The following is a 16,237-nucleotide window of genomic DNA, read 5'->3' as shown; positions in this document are numbered from 1 at the left end:
GAGGTCTGCCTGGTGAGGTCTGCCGGTTTCAAGAGAATGTTCCATTTGTAACAATTCACCCAGCTATACACTTACAACAACATGCACTTTCCAGCGAAGTTACTGCTACGAAATATCTCTCGTACCGTGACTTACAGACCCGCTGAAACGTCTGGCTCAAATGAGCACGTCCACTCAGCTTACTAGCATCATGCTCCAAAGCATCTACCCACAGCTCAGACCACTGGAAGAAGTATTTCTCTTTTGCAAAAAAGCTGAGTTACTGAAACACTGAAATGTTTCAGTACATTGATTTGCAACTGGGGACACGCTTCACATAATTATTTGCGGACTTTTAAAAAACAGATTCCAAATCACTGCTCTCGGGCAGGGGTCTGCAAACCAGCGACCGTGGCCAAATCCAGCTAGCTGCCTGTTCCTCTAATAAAGTCTTATTGAAACACAGCCACACCCCCTCATTTCATTTATGTGTGAATGAATATGCCTATGGCTGCTTTTGCACTACAGTGGAGCTGAGTCGTTAAAACAAAGACCCTTATGGCCCACAGAGTGAAAACTATTTACAGGACAAGTTTGCTGTTCTAGGGCAAGACGTACTACAGGCAGTAAGAATTAATTAACAAACATTTAGTGAGTAAATCTAGTGTAGCCAATGACCTCTTTTCAATATTACTTCATGCAAAAAATGAAAACATGAATATTATCTTCCGGGGGAAGATGTGGCCTGTTTTAAATACAGGTGTATCGGCACACGGCAGCAATCTGATGCCCAACAGTTAACAATGGTCACAAAGGGGAAAAAGTGAATAATGAATGGGAAATAGTTCTCTTCAGCCTTCAACAGAGTACTTACAAACACATTCAACAAGAAGGGCTCAATCAGTCTAGTTAGCCTGATTCACCTGGGATGGTCAGACAGACAGACAACAGGGTATTTCAACCCAATGGTCAGGAGTGGAGTCACAGGGCCTTTCCTCACCCTTTAACACTCAAGGTCTCTCAGGATCACATGTGAATTTAAAACACACCATTAAAGAGGTGCCTGGGTGGCTCAGTCAGTTAAGCATCCGACTTTGGCTCAGGTCACGATCTCACGGTCTGTGAAACTGAGCCCCACACTGGGCTCTCTGCCGACAGCTCAGAGCCTGGAGCCTGCTTCAGATCCTGTGTCTCCCTCTCTCTCTGCCAATCCCAGCCTGCACTCTGACTCTCTCTCTCTCTCTCTCTCTCTCTCTCGCTCTCTCAAAAACGAATAAACGCTAAAAAAACAAAAACCCAACCCCAAACCAGAACACAAAGACCAGGAACCAAAAGACGACGACCCATTCCACTTTTGTGGGAAGCTCACCCAGAGATGGTAAGAGTAATTCTGAAGAGAGTAAAAATGACGCAACAAAACGGGAGGTGGGGGGAAACGAGAGATGTGAGTCACATGCAAGTGTGTACTGTGGAACTTTAGCTCAGGTCAGGAGGAGGCTGGGGCTCCATCACCAGGCACGGTACCTGCGGCACGCCCGTCTGGGCCGCCGGCTGGCCCAGGCCCACACTGCTCACGCTCATCGCCCCGCCGGAGGACTGGAACTGGTTCTGAGGCAGGAACTGGTTCTGCGAAGGCGCCTGGGCCATGATGTTGTTGCTGTGAGCGCCCATCATGTTCGGAGGCTGCGGCATTCGGGAAGGAGAAATGGCCATCTAAAAGACAAGCATCGTCGCGAGTTCAGAGGACGAGGGCCAGAGTCTTCAAGATAAACTAGAAGAGACAGAACTCTGCGAATCTCCCCTCCCCCTGCCTTCTCACGCAAGGTCTCTGAGGAGCCAGCTGCAAATTTATCTCTGAAGGGAAATCAATAGCATGCCATAATTTAAAGTTCAAAATATGCCTTTTACGACTTCTCTGAAGCATTAAGAAGGCAGCCTCAGGAGAGTAAGCTCTAGGAGACCACAGATGCTGTCAAGCACCTCTCTGCAACTGTGGGAGGCTGCGAGCTCCAATCTCAGACATGTCTTCTCGCAAAGTCTCAAGTCCCTATTAATTCATCATCCCAACAAAAATAAATAACGGTCAAATAATTCTCGCTGTACTAAAGAAGACCAAAAAGAGGCAGAGAGATGTGAAGTAAATAAACCACAGCCAAAACCAAAGGAGTAAGCACCAGAGGATTCTTGACCTACAACTTCACTGTGCAGAGAACTTTCCTTACCCGAGCAAGGCCTCCTCGGCACAGCTGAGGCCAACAGAAGCACTTACCCCTGGAACGGAGCCCATGCTGTTCATCGGGACGGAGTGGTTCATGGGGGACGCTGCACGCGGTCCCATGGGAGCCTGCGGCAACTGTACGTTCCCCAAGGACATTGGGGTAAATGAATTCATCCCTGTAAACGTACCCACAACGGTTCATTAGGAAAAGTACCCACAGGAAAATAAGAGCTACAAACTTGCCAAATGCTAAGCGAAACAGAGTGGAACATGTATGCAATACACACAACAGAAAGAAAAATCACGCAGCGAATCAGAAAAGATGGTGCTGTACCACTTTTCAAATCCGGAAAAACGGCACCAGTGCAGTGGTGGTGGTGGTGGTGGTGGTGGTGGTGGTGAGAGAGGTTTGGGGAGGGTGGGGAGGGTAGCACGAGGAGACAAAGGGAGAAAGTCAGGTAAAGCACCCGTGAACGAGGCGGTGCCAGGAAGGTACACCTACATCCATAGGGGACGTGTGAGCCAGGGTCCGGGCACCCATCGGAGCCAATCTCCCTAACACCTTCTGGAACAGTGGCCCCCGTCTCCTCTCCTGCAGGAAGGCCATCCTCATCATCCCAGGCCTCCTGGCTCTTCAGCTGGGTTTACCCTTACTGTTAGAATCTGGGAGAAGACTCGAAATATGGTTTTAATCCTGCAAGTGTGCTAAGTGTTTAGAAAGTGCCCAAGGGCCAGCAATTCTCATTCCCCGCCTCCTCTCTACAGACTGGGAAGCTCTCACTTCCGTGGCTACTTCACCTTCCCAGGGGTGTTCACAGCCACAGGATTATCACACAATGAAAGACGCCTCACTGGCCACTAAGCATCTCCGGGCCACAGAGTCTCATTCTTCCTTATTTCTCACAATACTCTGGAAACTCTGAGCTCTACATAAAGGCTGGTTCAAGCAAGTCTTAGGGCTGACACTGGGGCTCAAGCAGAATCCTTGAGATGCTGCCTTAATACTGGTGTGGCCAGGACAACGTCTCAGAGAACATGTGCCTCGCTCAGCATTACCTTCGAGGACACCTAGAAATGTCACCCTAAAAACCACGTGCCAGCACGGGGCCAGGGGGGCTTTCTAGGAAGGCTGTAAGCTTCCCTCTCTCCTTGAGGATTTTATGAAGTGAGTAAGAGAAAAAGGCAGTACTGAGAAACAGTACCATGAAGGGCTCCCTCTTCACACAGACACAGGTGCTGGTAAGGAAGGTGTGAGTGCTGTGCTGTAAAACTCCTCCTTCCATATCCTGCTCAAAAGCCCTCATCAGATCCCAAACCAGCCAAACCTTCCATGTCACGTCCGACGCAGCACTCGGCTACACTCCCTCGCTCCATTTCCCTGGCTTCCCAGTTTCCTTCACTCCTAACTGGTCCATCAAAACAAGTCCCTCAAGTTTCTCCGGATCATCAGTGTATCTCCTGGGTCTCTCCACTATGCACGAAGATGGCCACAACTTTTTCAAGTTTACGATTATTATTTTTTAGTCATCTCTACACCCAACGTGGGGCTCACACTCATGATCCCAAGATCTAGAGTCTCATGTTCCTCCGACGGAGCTAGCCGGGCGCCCCGAGGTTGCCAACAACTTTTACAATGACCTCTTCTCCTGTCTCAGACTACCCTGCACACAGCTGCAAGGCCTTGCTGTGGAATCCCCTGGAAGTCGCCACCTCTTCTCAAAACCTGGAAAAATATCCTACCGCTCCAGTCCCAACTGGACAAGAGCTGTAAAAGCTGTGAAATGCCCCTCTCCATGAACTCCAAAGACCGCCTCCGCCACAAACACCACAGACCCTCAAGTCGAGTCCAGACTGGCTGCGGCGCCCCAGCCTCTCGAGGAGCACAGACACACGCTCTTCTGCCCACACCACCTTCCCGCTCCTGGCCGGCTCCATGCTCTCCTCTGCAACATTCACAAATGTTTCCTTCCCCCACCTGCAATGCTTCTTGAGGTGACTCTTCCTAAGAGAAATAGACCCTCCTGTCCATTTAAAAAAAAAAAAAAAAAAAAAAAGCCTGATCCCATTTCCTATCTCCCTGGAGAACTTTCCTACGGTCTTCTAGCTTCCAAACACCACAGATACTCATACTGCCTGTGGAACTGAATTCTGGTCATCAGCAAAAGGAACAGAGGAAATAACAAGGAGCTATAAAGAAATACAGAGGGGAAGAGGAGAAGCGAATGAACTCTGTGACTATTCAACGTTAAACCAAAATAGGATTCACAACAACAGTTCAATACCTTGAGAAACCTGCACGCGATTCACTGGCAGGGGCATGGGTCCATCTAGAATGGCAGAAAAAAATCACTCATTTAAAATAATCCCTCATTTGGGAATAAAGAATTTTATCTTCAGAACTTCAAACTTAAAGGGAAAACCAATCAACGGGTCTAAAAGCACTGTGCATTCTGAGGCCAGCACACCCTTAAAAGGGTCCCTCCACGAGAGACTCAACGTCCAAACACAGGCTAAGGCGGAAGGCCACGGCCACTACCACTGTTTCCAAAGCACGGGCTCCCTGAGAACATAATTCTACATGCTAGGAACTACACCCCAAACACAAAGGGAAGAACAAGCCAGCAGACTAAGGGCTGGCAGAAAGAAAAGTCCTTACTTGGAGGCCTCACAGGTTGTGCCTGCGGAATCCCAGGGGGCTGTGCCCCGGGGGCTGGTAGGGCGGGCTGGTTACCCAGGATGCCTTGTTTGTGTAAACGTGACCTCCGCTTTTCTTCTAGTTCTTTTTGTATCTTGTAAATTTTTTCTGCCAGTAAGTGATAGTATTCATCCTGGAGAGCAATGATAACATTCAATGTTAGACAGTGAAAGCTGTAAAAACCCCAATGATCTGTGTTAGATGTTCTAACAAACTAATGAACTTTTACATTAGGGACACTGGCAAAGGTAAGCATTCTGCACTTCTGGTCCATTTTGTAGTCCTGAGTAAGCTCTAGTCCTGACGGGGGCGGGGAGCTCCAACTCACGACCCCGAGATCAAGGGTCACGTGCCCTACCAGCTGAGCCAGCCAGGCGCCCCCAGTATCCAGCACTTCTAACCGATACAACTAAGGCCCAACTTCATGGCGAACACCTCGTGACATGACAGGACTTATCAGGCAGGGAGTCCTAACTGAACGCACGTCACATTTCATTCCACAGTCGAATCACTTCTTGGATATTCGACACCGGCAGTGACACAGTACGAGCGTTATAAAGAGTGCCCACTGTGGAGCACATCCAAGGATAAAACACAATTGTCCATGCCCCGGTCACCACTGTAGCGGTGACATCTGTAGTCAAACAAGAGAGCGGTACAGGGGTCTCAGGTCCTATCTGGGATGTCTCTCTGGTCAGCATCCCCGAGGTGATGAGTCGACCTGACTAGCAGATTCCCCTATTTCCAGACAATGAGCCGGACGGATGCAGTTCTATCTACTGCAGGTGCTGTGCGGCTGGAACACGTATGGCACCCTACCCTGCTGTTGGCGGACTCATACATGTCCCCCTCCACTTTCTTAGCATAGGCCACCAGGTTCTCCATGCGGCGATCCTTCAGGGCTGCCGGGTCAGGGGTTGGGAAGATGGCTTGGACCCTGGAAAGACAACACACTCCGTCAACAGACTTTCGGTATACCATCAGTACCTTGTTATTTTATACAACTGTTTCTCCAAACAATTTTCACTAAAAAGAGAAAGGCAAACAAAACCACTCCAAGGGAATCAGACTGACCCACTTCACCTCTGATTTAACTGAACTAGCCTGAGAAAGTGAACTGCTGACTTCCTCTCTGTTACCACACTGTATGGTGGCACTATCGTGTCCTCTGTATTCACCAGGCTCAAACTCCCCCGATTATCTGGGGCCTCCATGATTATAATCTTGAGCCCTAAAACAAGGCAAAGCTTCTGAACTAATCCCAGCTCCCCGTTGCATGCCAGAGCTCAGAGGACAGAAGGTCTGGCCACACTGGGAGTCCCGACCTCTGCGACGTGGGTCACAGCACAGGCCCTGCTGCAGGGGCTGCGATTCCGTGGCCTGCCGGCAGTGGCTGTGGATCCCTAAATAAGCATGCGACCCTCTTCAGCTGCTAGGGCACTGTCTGTCACCTGGGGCCCAGGGGACCACTCAGGAATTAAATCGGACATCAGTGAAACTGCACAGCTGTCGCACTGCTGTCAGCCATGACATGTTCCTGTCATATGTGAACACGGGTGAGGCGGGCACATACAGTTTATGCACTAGGTGGCTCCGCAGGTCCTGAGTGACATGTTCGTGCCAGCTTTTCCGCACGCCAGTGCTGGAAGGAGGTGCCGCTGTGGGTATAGTGCTGAGGGTCCCGAGGTTTGCAGAGCCTGAGCCGTCGTTCATCAGTGGGCTGGGGAAAAACAAGACACTCAGTCCACCTACGCCTCATTTACGTGAGGCTTTTCAACCACATGTGACTTTTAGCAATCCCCTGCCCCCTGCCATTTAAACTATCTTCACCGTCACCCATTTAGAAAGAACCCCAATTTTGTGATTCCCAACCCACTTGCGTGTGCGACCGTCGCTCAGAGATGAGCCGACTGAAACGGGGGTCTTACTTTGTGGCCCCGAGGGAAGTTGGAAGAGCTGATTCTGAAATCAAGTTTGGCGGCTGCTGATCTGTTGTTATTCCTCCTGCTGGAATGTTCATTGGGTTATTTCCTTTAAAGACAGAAAGAAATCCACCAAGTCGTAAATTATAATCCACCCCTCACAGTTCCGGTAACAGACAAATCACCGTGTAAGTAAGTCATTCTCCTGAGTTATGACAATAACCACTACGGCAGGAACTCTGGAAGCTGTTTCTCCGGTAACAGCCATCAACTTGAACCAGTTCCGCGGCAGTCTCCTCCTCACTGCATTTTAAGTAACCCAGATGAGGCGTGCATGGAGGCCGGCGGGCGCCCTAGGTGCGCTCTAGGGCTGTGACGCAAATTATAAGCGATCCCCTCCGAGCCTCAGACTTTTACGCCGGCTTCATTAACACCATGCCCCGAACAACTAAACTGACCTGTGTCACACAGATTTGGGTCAACTTTTCTTCTATCAGAAAATAAAATCAAAGAAGTAACGTGCACGTGAAAACACTTGTGTACAGGGTTCCCGTTAAAGTAAGAAAAAGTTGACAGAGAGACAGGTTACAGGTCTTGTCCCACATTATATCCTCAAGTAGGAGTGGAGTCACTTTAGAACTCAGGTCTGAGGGCTCCAACCCAGTCTCCCGGCCGGGAGAAGTTAGTGTGCATTAGGGCAGTTGGGTTCCCCCCCCCCCCAAAAGCAATAAATGAGTTGTTTTTAATCGTCATTCTTAAGGTTAAAAGACTTACTCTGTTAGGAAAACAATAAAACTAACACAACCATCTTGACCTGACGGACCTAACTGCTTGGCTTAAGCCTGACTTTAAGAGCAATGTGTCAATTTACAGAGAAATGCTAAGCAAACAGTATGCAAACATGGCAAAAACTGTGGGGATACCCCGGCCAATGAGCCGACATGACACCAGGAAACACCATTACGGGGAGAGAGGCCGGGACGGGAGGTGCTGGGGGACACTCCCGCCAACCTGCCCACATCTGGGCCGGTCACCTCGCGCTGTGGGTGGGGGGAGCCGGCAGACCAGCTACAGGCTCCCCCTCAGGAGGGCACTCTAACAGGTGGGACTCGGCACTGTGAGCCACTGAATGCCCTTCGTGAAAACCGTCCCGACAGGAGCGGCACGGCCATCAAATGTCGGCTCCTGTGCAAATGCTTTTCTTCTCACAAGCCTGTCACATCTTCCTAGCACTCATACTTCAGCCTTTCCCCAGAAGTTTTCTATTTCAAGGATTTAAAAGATATCATCATCATAATTTATACGTATATTAATTTGAATTTAAAGTAAAAACAGTAACTGAAAACAGCCGCGGGTTGTTCCGGACGAACGAGCTCTCGAGAGTCCCTTCACCTACCCAGGGGGTTGAGAGTCCTCATCTGCTGGTGACTTTGAGGCTGTGCTGGTTGCTGGCCGGGAACCTGAGGCTGCAGCTGCGTCTGGGGCTGGTTCAGGTAGGGGAGACCAAGGGCAGCATACGCGCGCTGCATGGAGCTGGGGTCTATGGGATTCGGGTTACTCAGCGAAGCGGCGTTCTGCTGGCCTGTGCCGACAGAACCGATCGTGTTCTGAATCCCACTAGCTGGAGACCCCAGGATGGCTAGAAGAACAAACAGACACACAAACAAGAAAGGTAAGTAAAAAGGAGAAGGCCACACGTGACTGAAAAACTACCGAGAAGCAAGTACAATTGTATGGAGAGACTATCCACCCGTGTCCCGAGGCAAGAGAACACGGCTACCGAGGAAGGAGCTGTGCAGACAAAGGGACCCTCATCTAGTCGTGTATTCTGCACAGCAGCAGCTGGGAAGCAACGAGATCCAGAAAAGCCAAGCTTCTTTCTATGTCAGAAGGCAACAGCCCACAGAATCAGAGCTCACTTAAGGACAATCACATATGAAATCTAGACGCTCAGAAGTCTGTGCCAGGGGGAGTAGCAAACGCGTTGTCGACAAGAGACAGTGTTCTGATTGGGGGCGGTGTGGGCAGCTCGTCTGCCACCACGGACATGACCTAAGGGGGGCCCCTGTGGCTGCCACTCTGCCTGGGGTCCTGCACTGCTCACCTGCACGGGTACAGAGGATGAAACAAGGAGCAGAGTGATACCCAGTTGGTCAGTTTTGTTACTCATTTTAATAACTCTATGACAAAATCTATCTCATGACAAAATCGCAATTCCTCACAACCTATGTGCACAGTGGCATTAACCCACACGTCTTTCCTACGGCTTCCCACGCAGGAAGGCCCCCTACTGAGCGGTCTGGTTATCTAAAGATGCTGAAGAAAAAACTGTATCGACTGACTGACGTAGCCAAAAAGAACGGGTGGAACGAGGCTTGGTGGATTTGCATTTCCCCAGGTGTCACCTCAGCACCACTGAGGACAGCACAGACTCAGCTTCCACCACCTGGCCTAGTGACGGCAGGGCATCCCCTCTGGGTACTCCATGTACCGGGCCGATCCCAAAAGGCCGAAGAAAAATCTGTGGCAACACAGAGAACCCCATTCCCAAGGACTTCAGAGTTAACAGAGATGACCCCAAATTTGCATCTCCTTGGCCCCTTGGAGTTCAATTCATCCCTCTGTCCGTCCACCCCAATCTCCACATTTGGTGGGCACTTGCCATAAGGCAGAAGTTTTACGTGCTACTATCTATTCTTATTCTTAAGATTTCCCTTCTTTCCAACTCCTCCCAACTTTGGTCACGTTATACACAGTAGCTTATAACTGATACTATAACATATGACCTTTGATACATTAAGCAATACCACAAAGGTCTCCTTTCATATTGAGACCATTACGTGTAACAATATTCTCACATTCAACCATCAGTGCAACCGATGTGTAACATAAGCACAGTGTAACATAACACTGTGTAACAGTGTAACACAGTGTAACATAAACAACTCACATTACTTATCAGAGTATTTTAATTAAACCTAAACGTGTAAGAAAAAAAGATCTTGGTAATTACATATTCCATACTATTAACTTTTCTAATAAAGACATTCGGATCTCAAACTCATTAACACTCATTAGACAAAATCACGCACACCAAGCACCTCATTATTGTAAGTGAAAAGTGATTCCCAAGATACATTTTATGACAAGCGTGCAGCTCAAGTCATGTATGATTTCTCCAGAAGTATTTTCTCTAATAGTTAATACTCCCCCAAACGTTCAACACGTGCCCACCATATTCCTAAAACTGACCACGCCAAATCTAAGACCTCTGATGTTACAAGGAAAGTAATCCTGGGAGGATGATGAACTGTTCTCTCACCCAGGGGTAAAGAACAGACCCAGACTGCATTTGCTGCACACAGGGATGAACTGCGGAGAGGAACTGAAAGAAAGACGCTATCCACGTGGCCTCCGTTTCAGGGTGAAAAACCAGCGACTTCTTCCTTCTCTTTTCCACTCTCATCCATCAGGCCCCAAATGCCATCCCTTCCCCCAAAATGCCTCCTCCCCCCAACCTTAGGGTGAATGCCACTCGTTAGGCAAAGGCCATTTATGGGGAAGCCAGAACCTCCCACGGAAGCTGCTGACATGGTCACTGTATTTTGTGTTTGTTAATAGCATTTATTTTCTACGTGTAAACACTATTGTATTTTCTTATTAAACAAAAATACAGTATCTGTCAGAAGACAAGTAAGCATCTGGTAGCTGACAATCCTAACAATCCAGAGGCATGGAAAAGAAAGCATAAAGAAGTTAAAAAAAAAAAAAAAAAAAAAAAAAAAAAAAGGTCTCCGACCTGTAAGCATGGTCCAATTTGAGTCCAAATGCCGTTACGGTGGGACACAGATACCTCAGGGTAACGGAACGCACACATTTACTAGAGGAGTCGTGCCTGGCTGAAAGAGGTGTCACCAGGTAAAAGTGACCATAAACCCCATTCTGTGAGCTCAAGGCACTACCACCCCTGCCAGAAGTTCTCCTCATCTGTCGGGCGGCAGCAAGGCCTCCTGGAACTTGCACAACGCCTCCCGGGTCTCTGCTTCTTTGTGGGCACTCGCTCACCACACAGAGGGTGCGTGTGGACTGTGTGGGGCGCCCTGCTAGGCTCCAGGACGCGAGCACCGAGTCTGCCCTCACACAGAGAGAACGGATTAACCTAATAATCCGCTAAGGAACGGGAAACGGCAGCTCTGGACCCTGGAGCGGAGAAACCACACGCGTCTTCCCCGAGCCCGTCCGCTCCCTGGAGGCACTGTGCTCACAAAGCCCGGCACAAAGCCCCGGAAAGGCCCTAGCGGAGTCCGGAGTTGGGGGCACGGCGGCAGGGTGGCGGGGCGACGGCCGTCCGAGGGCCCTGCCAGTGCCGCGGGCCTTGGGACTGAGCCAAAGTCAGGAGCGCCAAAAGCAGCGACGCCTCGTTTATCGGCACGAGGGAGAACGAGGCCTTCCACGTTGATCCCTGTCACACATTACTGACGGCTACCTCTTCAAACGTCCAAACCTCGTGCTCTTTTCCCCATTTGTACATCTTCCTTCCTTCCTCGGAGCCCAAGGCTGTATTTCACGCGCGATCCGCCACTTCACACGGTGTCTCAGCACCTGAGTGTGGCGCTCCTGCCGGCAGCACGTCTTCAAAACCCTCCCTCACCTCCACTGCCCCAGCTAACCTGGGCACCCACGACCTAGGAAATAAATGGCCACATTCTACAGTGGGCTCTTTTGAGGACCCGCCTGCCACTTCTTAAGTAGGTCCAAGGCAGTCCTCCCCCAGAGGGAACAGAAGACTGTTCCAATGACGGGTCCCACATAGGGCACGCGGCGGACATTCAAGTCCCCGGTCATTCTCAGCAAAACTCAACTCAATCTGAAAATCCAGGGAAAACTGACACAAATCAAACTCCAAAGCTTTGTCGGCGTGGTGGGAAATACACCACAAAGCACGCAAAGCAGCGACTGCCTCGTCACTGCTGAGATTTCTACGGAAAACGTCGTGCTGGAATTTACTCAGACCTGCAGACGTCTCCGCAGAGCGGTTCCTAGGCCACGGTGCCTTCCAGGTGTCGTGTGCACCGGAACGGCCTTCCTCTCACGCTTTTTTTTTTTTTTTTTTTTCAAGTAATCTCTACACCCAACGTGAGACTCGAACTCACAACCTCAAGAGTCACATGTTCTACAGACTGAGCCGGCCAGGCGCCCCTCGGGCATCCTCCCATGCGCGGTACAGGGCGGGACAACACAACACCAGAGCCCCAGGGCCAGACCTCTGGCACGGCCACCCGGCAACAACACAAAAGCCTCTGCAACACGTTTCCTTCGGAAGCCAAATGACTGAGAAGGGGCACACTGTGTTCAAAAGAGCAAGGAAAAAACTGCTCTGATGAAATACATCACCAGGCGGCTGGGTACTTCAATCAGGGGTGAGCAAGCCCACTGCTCTGCCCCTACAGCCACTCCGGTCCCACCGCCCCGCCTCTGTTCTCCAGCCCAACCGCCGTCTGTCAAAAGAGGTACCGGAGAATCTTGAAAGAGCTCTCAGGTGGAACAAGGGCCTGTTCAACCACCACTTACTGAGCCCCGAGCAGGCTGCTCCATGAGGAAAAGTTTTAAAGAGGCAGATCTGGACTCGATACCAGGAAGGAAGGCTTCTCATGATCAGAAGTGCTTCAAATGGGAACAAACAGCCAGACCAAGTAGTGAGTGTCAAGCCAGTGGAGGTATTCAAGGAACAGGCCAGAGGACTACGGACTCAGACACTCTCAGTCCTCACACTGCGGCTCGGCCCGCGTCTAAGGCAGCTGTGGGCGGTGAGCCAGTTTGGTTTGGCTCTGAGGCTGGTCCTGTCCCATCTCTTCTGACAGTCCCTGTGGGATTCTGAGTGGGGAACCCCATGATTTCCCCAGGGAAAGACTCGAAACTTCTCAACAGCTCCAGGACAGACAGACACCCAGCCCTTCAAGGCATGCAGGGCAGCACATCTCGGCTGTTAATGCAAATACTAATCATCTAGCAATTTGTTAAAATGCAGATTTTAATACGGGAGGTGTGGGATGGCCCGAGTTCCTGAAGTTCTAACTGGCCGGCCCGCAGTGCCTGTGCAGCCTGGTCGGAGAACTGTACTGCGTGGGGAGCAGGAACCGCAAGGATGAGGCGCCAGGAGTTTAAACAGGGAATTCGGTCGTGTGTCCACACAGCCCCAGTCCTCCGTGCAACCTGTGCACTGGAATTCACTGTAAGTCGGATGCCAGGACTGACATTAGATATACACCTGGAAAACTCCTAATTATTCCATAAAACCTGATTACCTCTATAAGGGAGGGATAACAGCTCAAGATCGGTGATGACACAACGTCTAGAAAACAACTCAAAGAAAAATCAAAACAAAATCTCGACAGAGGCCAAAAAGGCAACCGATGGTCCGGGACGGCTCCACAGAGGATGCCGGCAGATCCGGCCAACAGAGACGTCGATGGAAGAAGCGGGCAGCGGGCTGCGCGAGCGTCTGGGGGCAACCTGCCCGAAAGCGTGGCTGTGGCAGACGCGCCTGGGTCTCAGGCAGCGCCCGGGGGCCCTGACCTTTTGCCACAAACACCCCTCTCTCCCCGAATCACCTGGCCTGCGCAGGAAACTCGGGAGTCCACGCTGGTTGTGCTGATGCGACGTGTGCGGTCTAGAATGTCCTTCCACTGCTATTCTGCGGACAGTGGGCTCCACGAAGCCCCGCCTTCCACACGCGCTGACCCTCCCCTCCAGGACTGCCGGTACCACCGACCCCGCCCGACCTCGCTCCTTCCGGGGTGCGACTGTCATGTCATTTTAGCGGATATATTCCACCCTGGACCCTGACTTTGAGCTGTCGGGAGGGCTGGATCCGCATTTCCTCTCTACTGCCCGACGCCGATGTTCACGCGCCACGAGCACAACTTGCTTTAGGAGAGGAGAAACAACAAACGTTTATAGAAAACACACTGCTGACAATCTCTCACTCGCCACATCAACTCTTCCGCCCTCAGAAAACCACAGGGCTAGAGAGAGCCCAAAGAACACACTCAGGGCTGAAACCTGAAGTGAAGCACTTAAAAGATTCTTAAATGAGCGCTTTCGTTTCTTTTACAAAAAAAATCACCAGAACCTTGCATAAAGTTGATGTAAATACTCCCGGTGACTTTATGCTATAAAATCACCGAGGTGACACCTCACGTTATGACTGGTAGAAACGCTGTGGTTGACCACTTCAGAGCACGCGCTGAATCAATCGTCACAACATTCAGGCAGTTACAAGGATGTTGAAAAAAAAACCCACATACATTTCTTTAAAAAAAAAAAAAAAAACAAAAAACCACACAAGCGTTTCTTAAAAAGAGAAATCACAAAAGTTTAACATTGTCATGGCAACACATACTAAAAATAAAAGGTCCCAGAAAAGCCACACCCCCAAATCAGAAGTTCAGAATGAAGTCCTCACTTATTCGTGGAATAATTACCTCGGCACTTAAAAACCCTATTACTGAGACGTGTCCTAAAACACCAGAAAGTGTAACCACCACTATATACTAGTTAAAAAAAAACAGTTTTACGCTGACTTTGAGGAAAAAGCGGCCTATTCCAGTAGAACTCCTGTCCCAAGTACACACCTCTGAAAGCCCCAGATTGCGGGAACTTCGCTTCACGTAGGAGAGATCCCTGAAAACTGGGTGTGAATTCCCACTGTGGTCAATCAAAGACAAATTTAACTGACTCAGAAAAGTGTCTTTTAAAGGGAACTAAGCACGAGTCCTTGCGCAGGGAGGGAAGAGGACGGGCCCACAGGCGAAGCCCGTCCCACGCTGGGGCCGCCCTCTGGGGTGGGTGGGAGGGGGACGCGGGGGCCTCCCCGTGTGGCACCCACGGCACCCTTAGGGACGAAGCGCTGGCCAGCGCGCCCTATGCCCCAAGGAAACGACCAGAGACGCGGCAGCACAGGCTGCCCAGGCAGCAGCGGGGCGTCGAGGAAGACGATCAAGAAGAACGAGAGCGACGAACACGCAAGCGCAAACAAGATGGCGCAGACGAGATGGAGGAAGATGTGCGAGACTGGGCGGCGCCGCGGGTCCCCGGAGCGGCGCCGGCCCGAGGGGCGACCCGACACCGGAGGGCACGTCCTAGCTGTCCAAACTGAGGGACACACCCAAAGGCCACAAGGTTACCTCTGAAATGACAGGGAAGGGCTTAAAGTGGAGAAGAGATGCTCATCCTCTCGCCGCTCCGGTGCCCACGGACGGCAGGGGCCCGGGGGCCACGCTCAGGCCTCCTGAGCAGGGACCGGCGCTAGGCCGACCGGCTAAGGGCTACACAGAAGGCTCGAGAGACGACAGAACGATGGGGATGGTCAGGATGCGGCCAGTCCTGGGGCAGAGACTCAATCGGTGTCGAATAAGCTGTTAGTTACACAAACAGGTCTGGGCACTGCCTCTGCGCGGAGGAGGGAAAACCTCGCGGGTGCCTCCCTGACCCTGCCTCCCTGGCTCTTCTAGAACACAGCTCTCTCCAGACTCACTTCAGGACAAGGCGTTTCCAATTCCAAAGTAAGCGTCCCCTCTCTCTCCCCGCCCCCTGAAGTCACTGCCACTACAGTGACGCGACCTTCAAACGCTCAGAAACTGAGTGTCTGTCAAGACAGGGGAAGGCTGGTCAGGTCCTGTCTGCGATCACAGCGCCCCTCCTCCTGGCACTGCTCCGCTGCTGCCGACTCTAGTGCGGTGCTAGTGCGCGTGTGCCGGGGGCCGGGACGGAATTCCAAAATGGCCGTGCGCACCGTGCACACCGCGGGTCCGTCTCTCGCTAAGCTCAGCTTCCCCCTGGCGTCACTGTGCCGCTCCACGTCCATATCTCTGCTCGCCACTACCCTTGGCGCTAGTGATTTCTGCCCTGCTTCCTGCCTCCTCTCCCGCACTCTCTTTAGAAAGAGCTGTTCTCACCTCCGAGCTTCTCTATCCCCAATGCTCACTTACTTTGTTGGTTTCGCTTGTCACTGGCATTTTTCAAAGGGAGGCAAACAGGACAGTCATGTCGTGTGCAGTTCTTCCAATGAGAGATGATTTGTCGTGAAGATGCACAATGGGCAACTATGACCAGAAAAACAACGAGATGTTATTTTTCTATCCAGATCGTCACACTTTCAATTACACCTAAATTATAATGCCAGATTCCATAAGAAAATGGTAACATGTGTAACCATAACACAGTACAGGCAGTCCTCAACTTACAAACGGGATGTTTTCCAAAAGTTTGTAAGTCAACTGTTGAGAATTCTGAACAAAAGTTTCCCACAGAAGCAATGCCATGAATGATGGTGAGTAAGATTCAGCCCACAAAACAAAAACTATCCGACTTGAAATACCGAACGGTTGGAATGAAAGGTAGGACAAATAATAATTACGTCGT

At 50.8% G+C, this 16,237-nt stretch overlaps 1 protein-coding gene across 4 annotated transcripts in view; it reads right to left on the bottom strand.

Moving 5' to 3' along the window:
- The window catches only part of LOC102968704 (CREB binding protein), a 125,353-nt gene that overhangs the window by 34,907 nt on the left and 74,209 nt on the right, over positions 1-16,237 (bottom strand). For all 4 annotated transcript variants that reach the window (XM_042971433.1, XM_042971431.1, XM_042971432.1 and 1 more), the window contains 9 exons: positions 15,805-15,918; positions 8,211-8,453; positions 6,821-6,923; positions 6,466-6,612; positions 5,712-5,829; positions 4,854-5,025; positions 4,480-4,524; positions 2,249-2,373; positions 1,504-1,692 (listed from right to left, as the gene is read on the bottom strand). In XM_042971433.1, coding sequence (XP_042827367.1) covers positions 1,504-1,692; positions 2,249-2,373; positions 4,480-4,524; positions 4,854-5,025; positions 5,712-5,829; positions 6,466-6,612; positions 6,821-6,923; positions 8,211-8,453; positions 15,805-15,918 — 1,256 coding nt within the window. The remainder of the gene's footprint in view (positions 1-1,503; positions 1,693-2,248; positions 2,374-4,479; positions 4,525-4,853; positions 5,026-5,711; positions 5,830-6,465; positions 6,613-6,820; positions 6,924-8,210; positions 8,454-15,804; positions 15,919-16,237) is intronic.

Source organism: Panthera tigris, chromosome E3 (genome assembly GCF_018350195.1).
Source record: "Panthera tigris isolate Pti1 chromosome E3, P.tigris_Pti1_mat1.1, whole genome shotgun sequence".
NCBI classification, from domain to species: Eukaryota; Metazoa; Chordata; class Mammalia; order Carnivora; family Felidae; genus Panthera; species Panthera tigris.
This window is presented reverse-complemented; position numbering and strand designations above follow the sequence as displayed.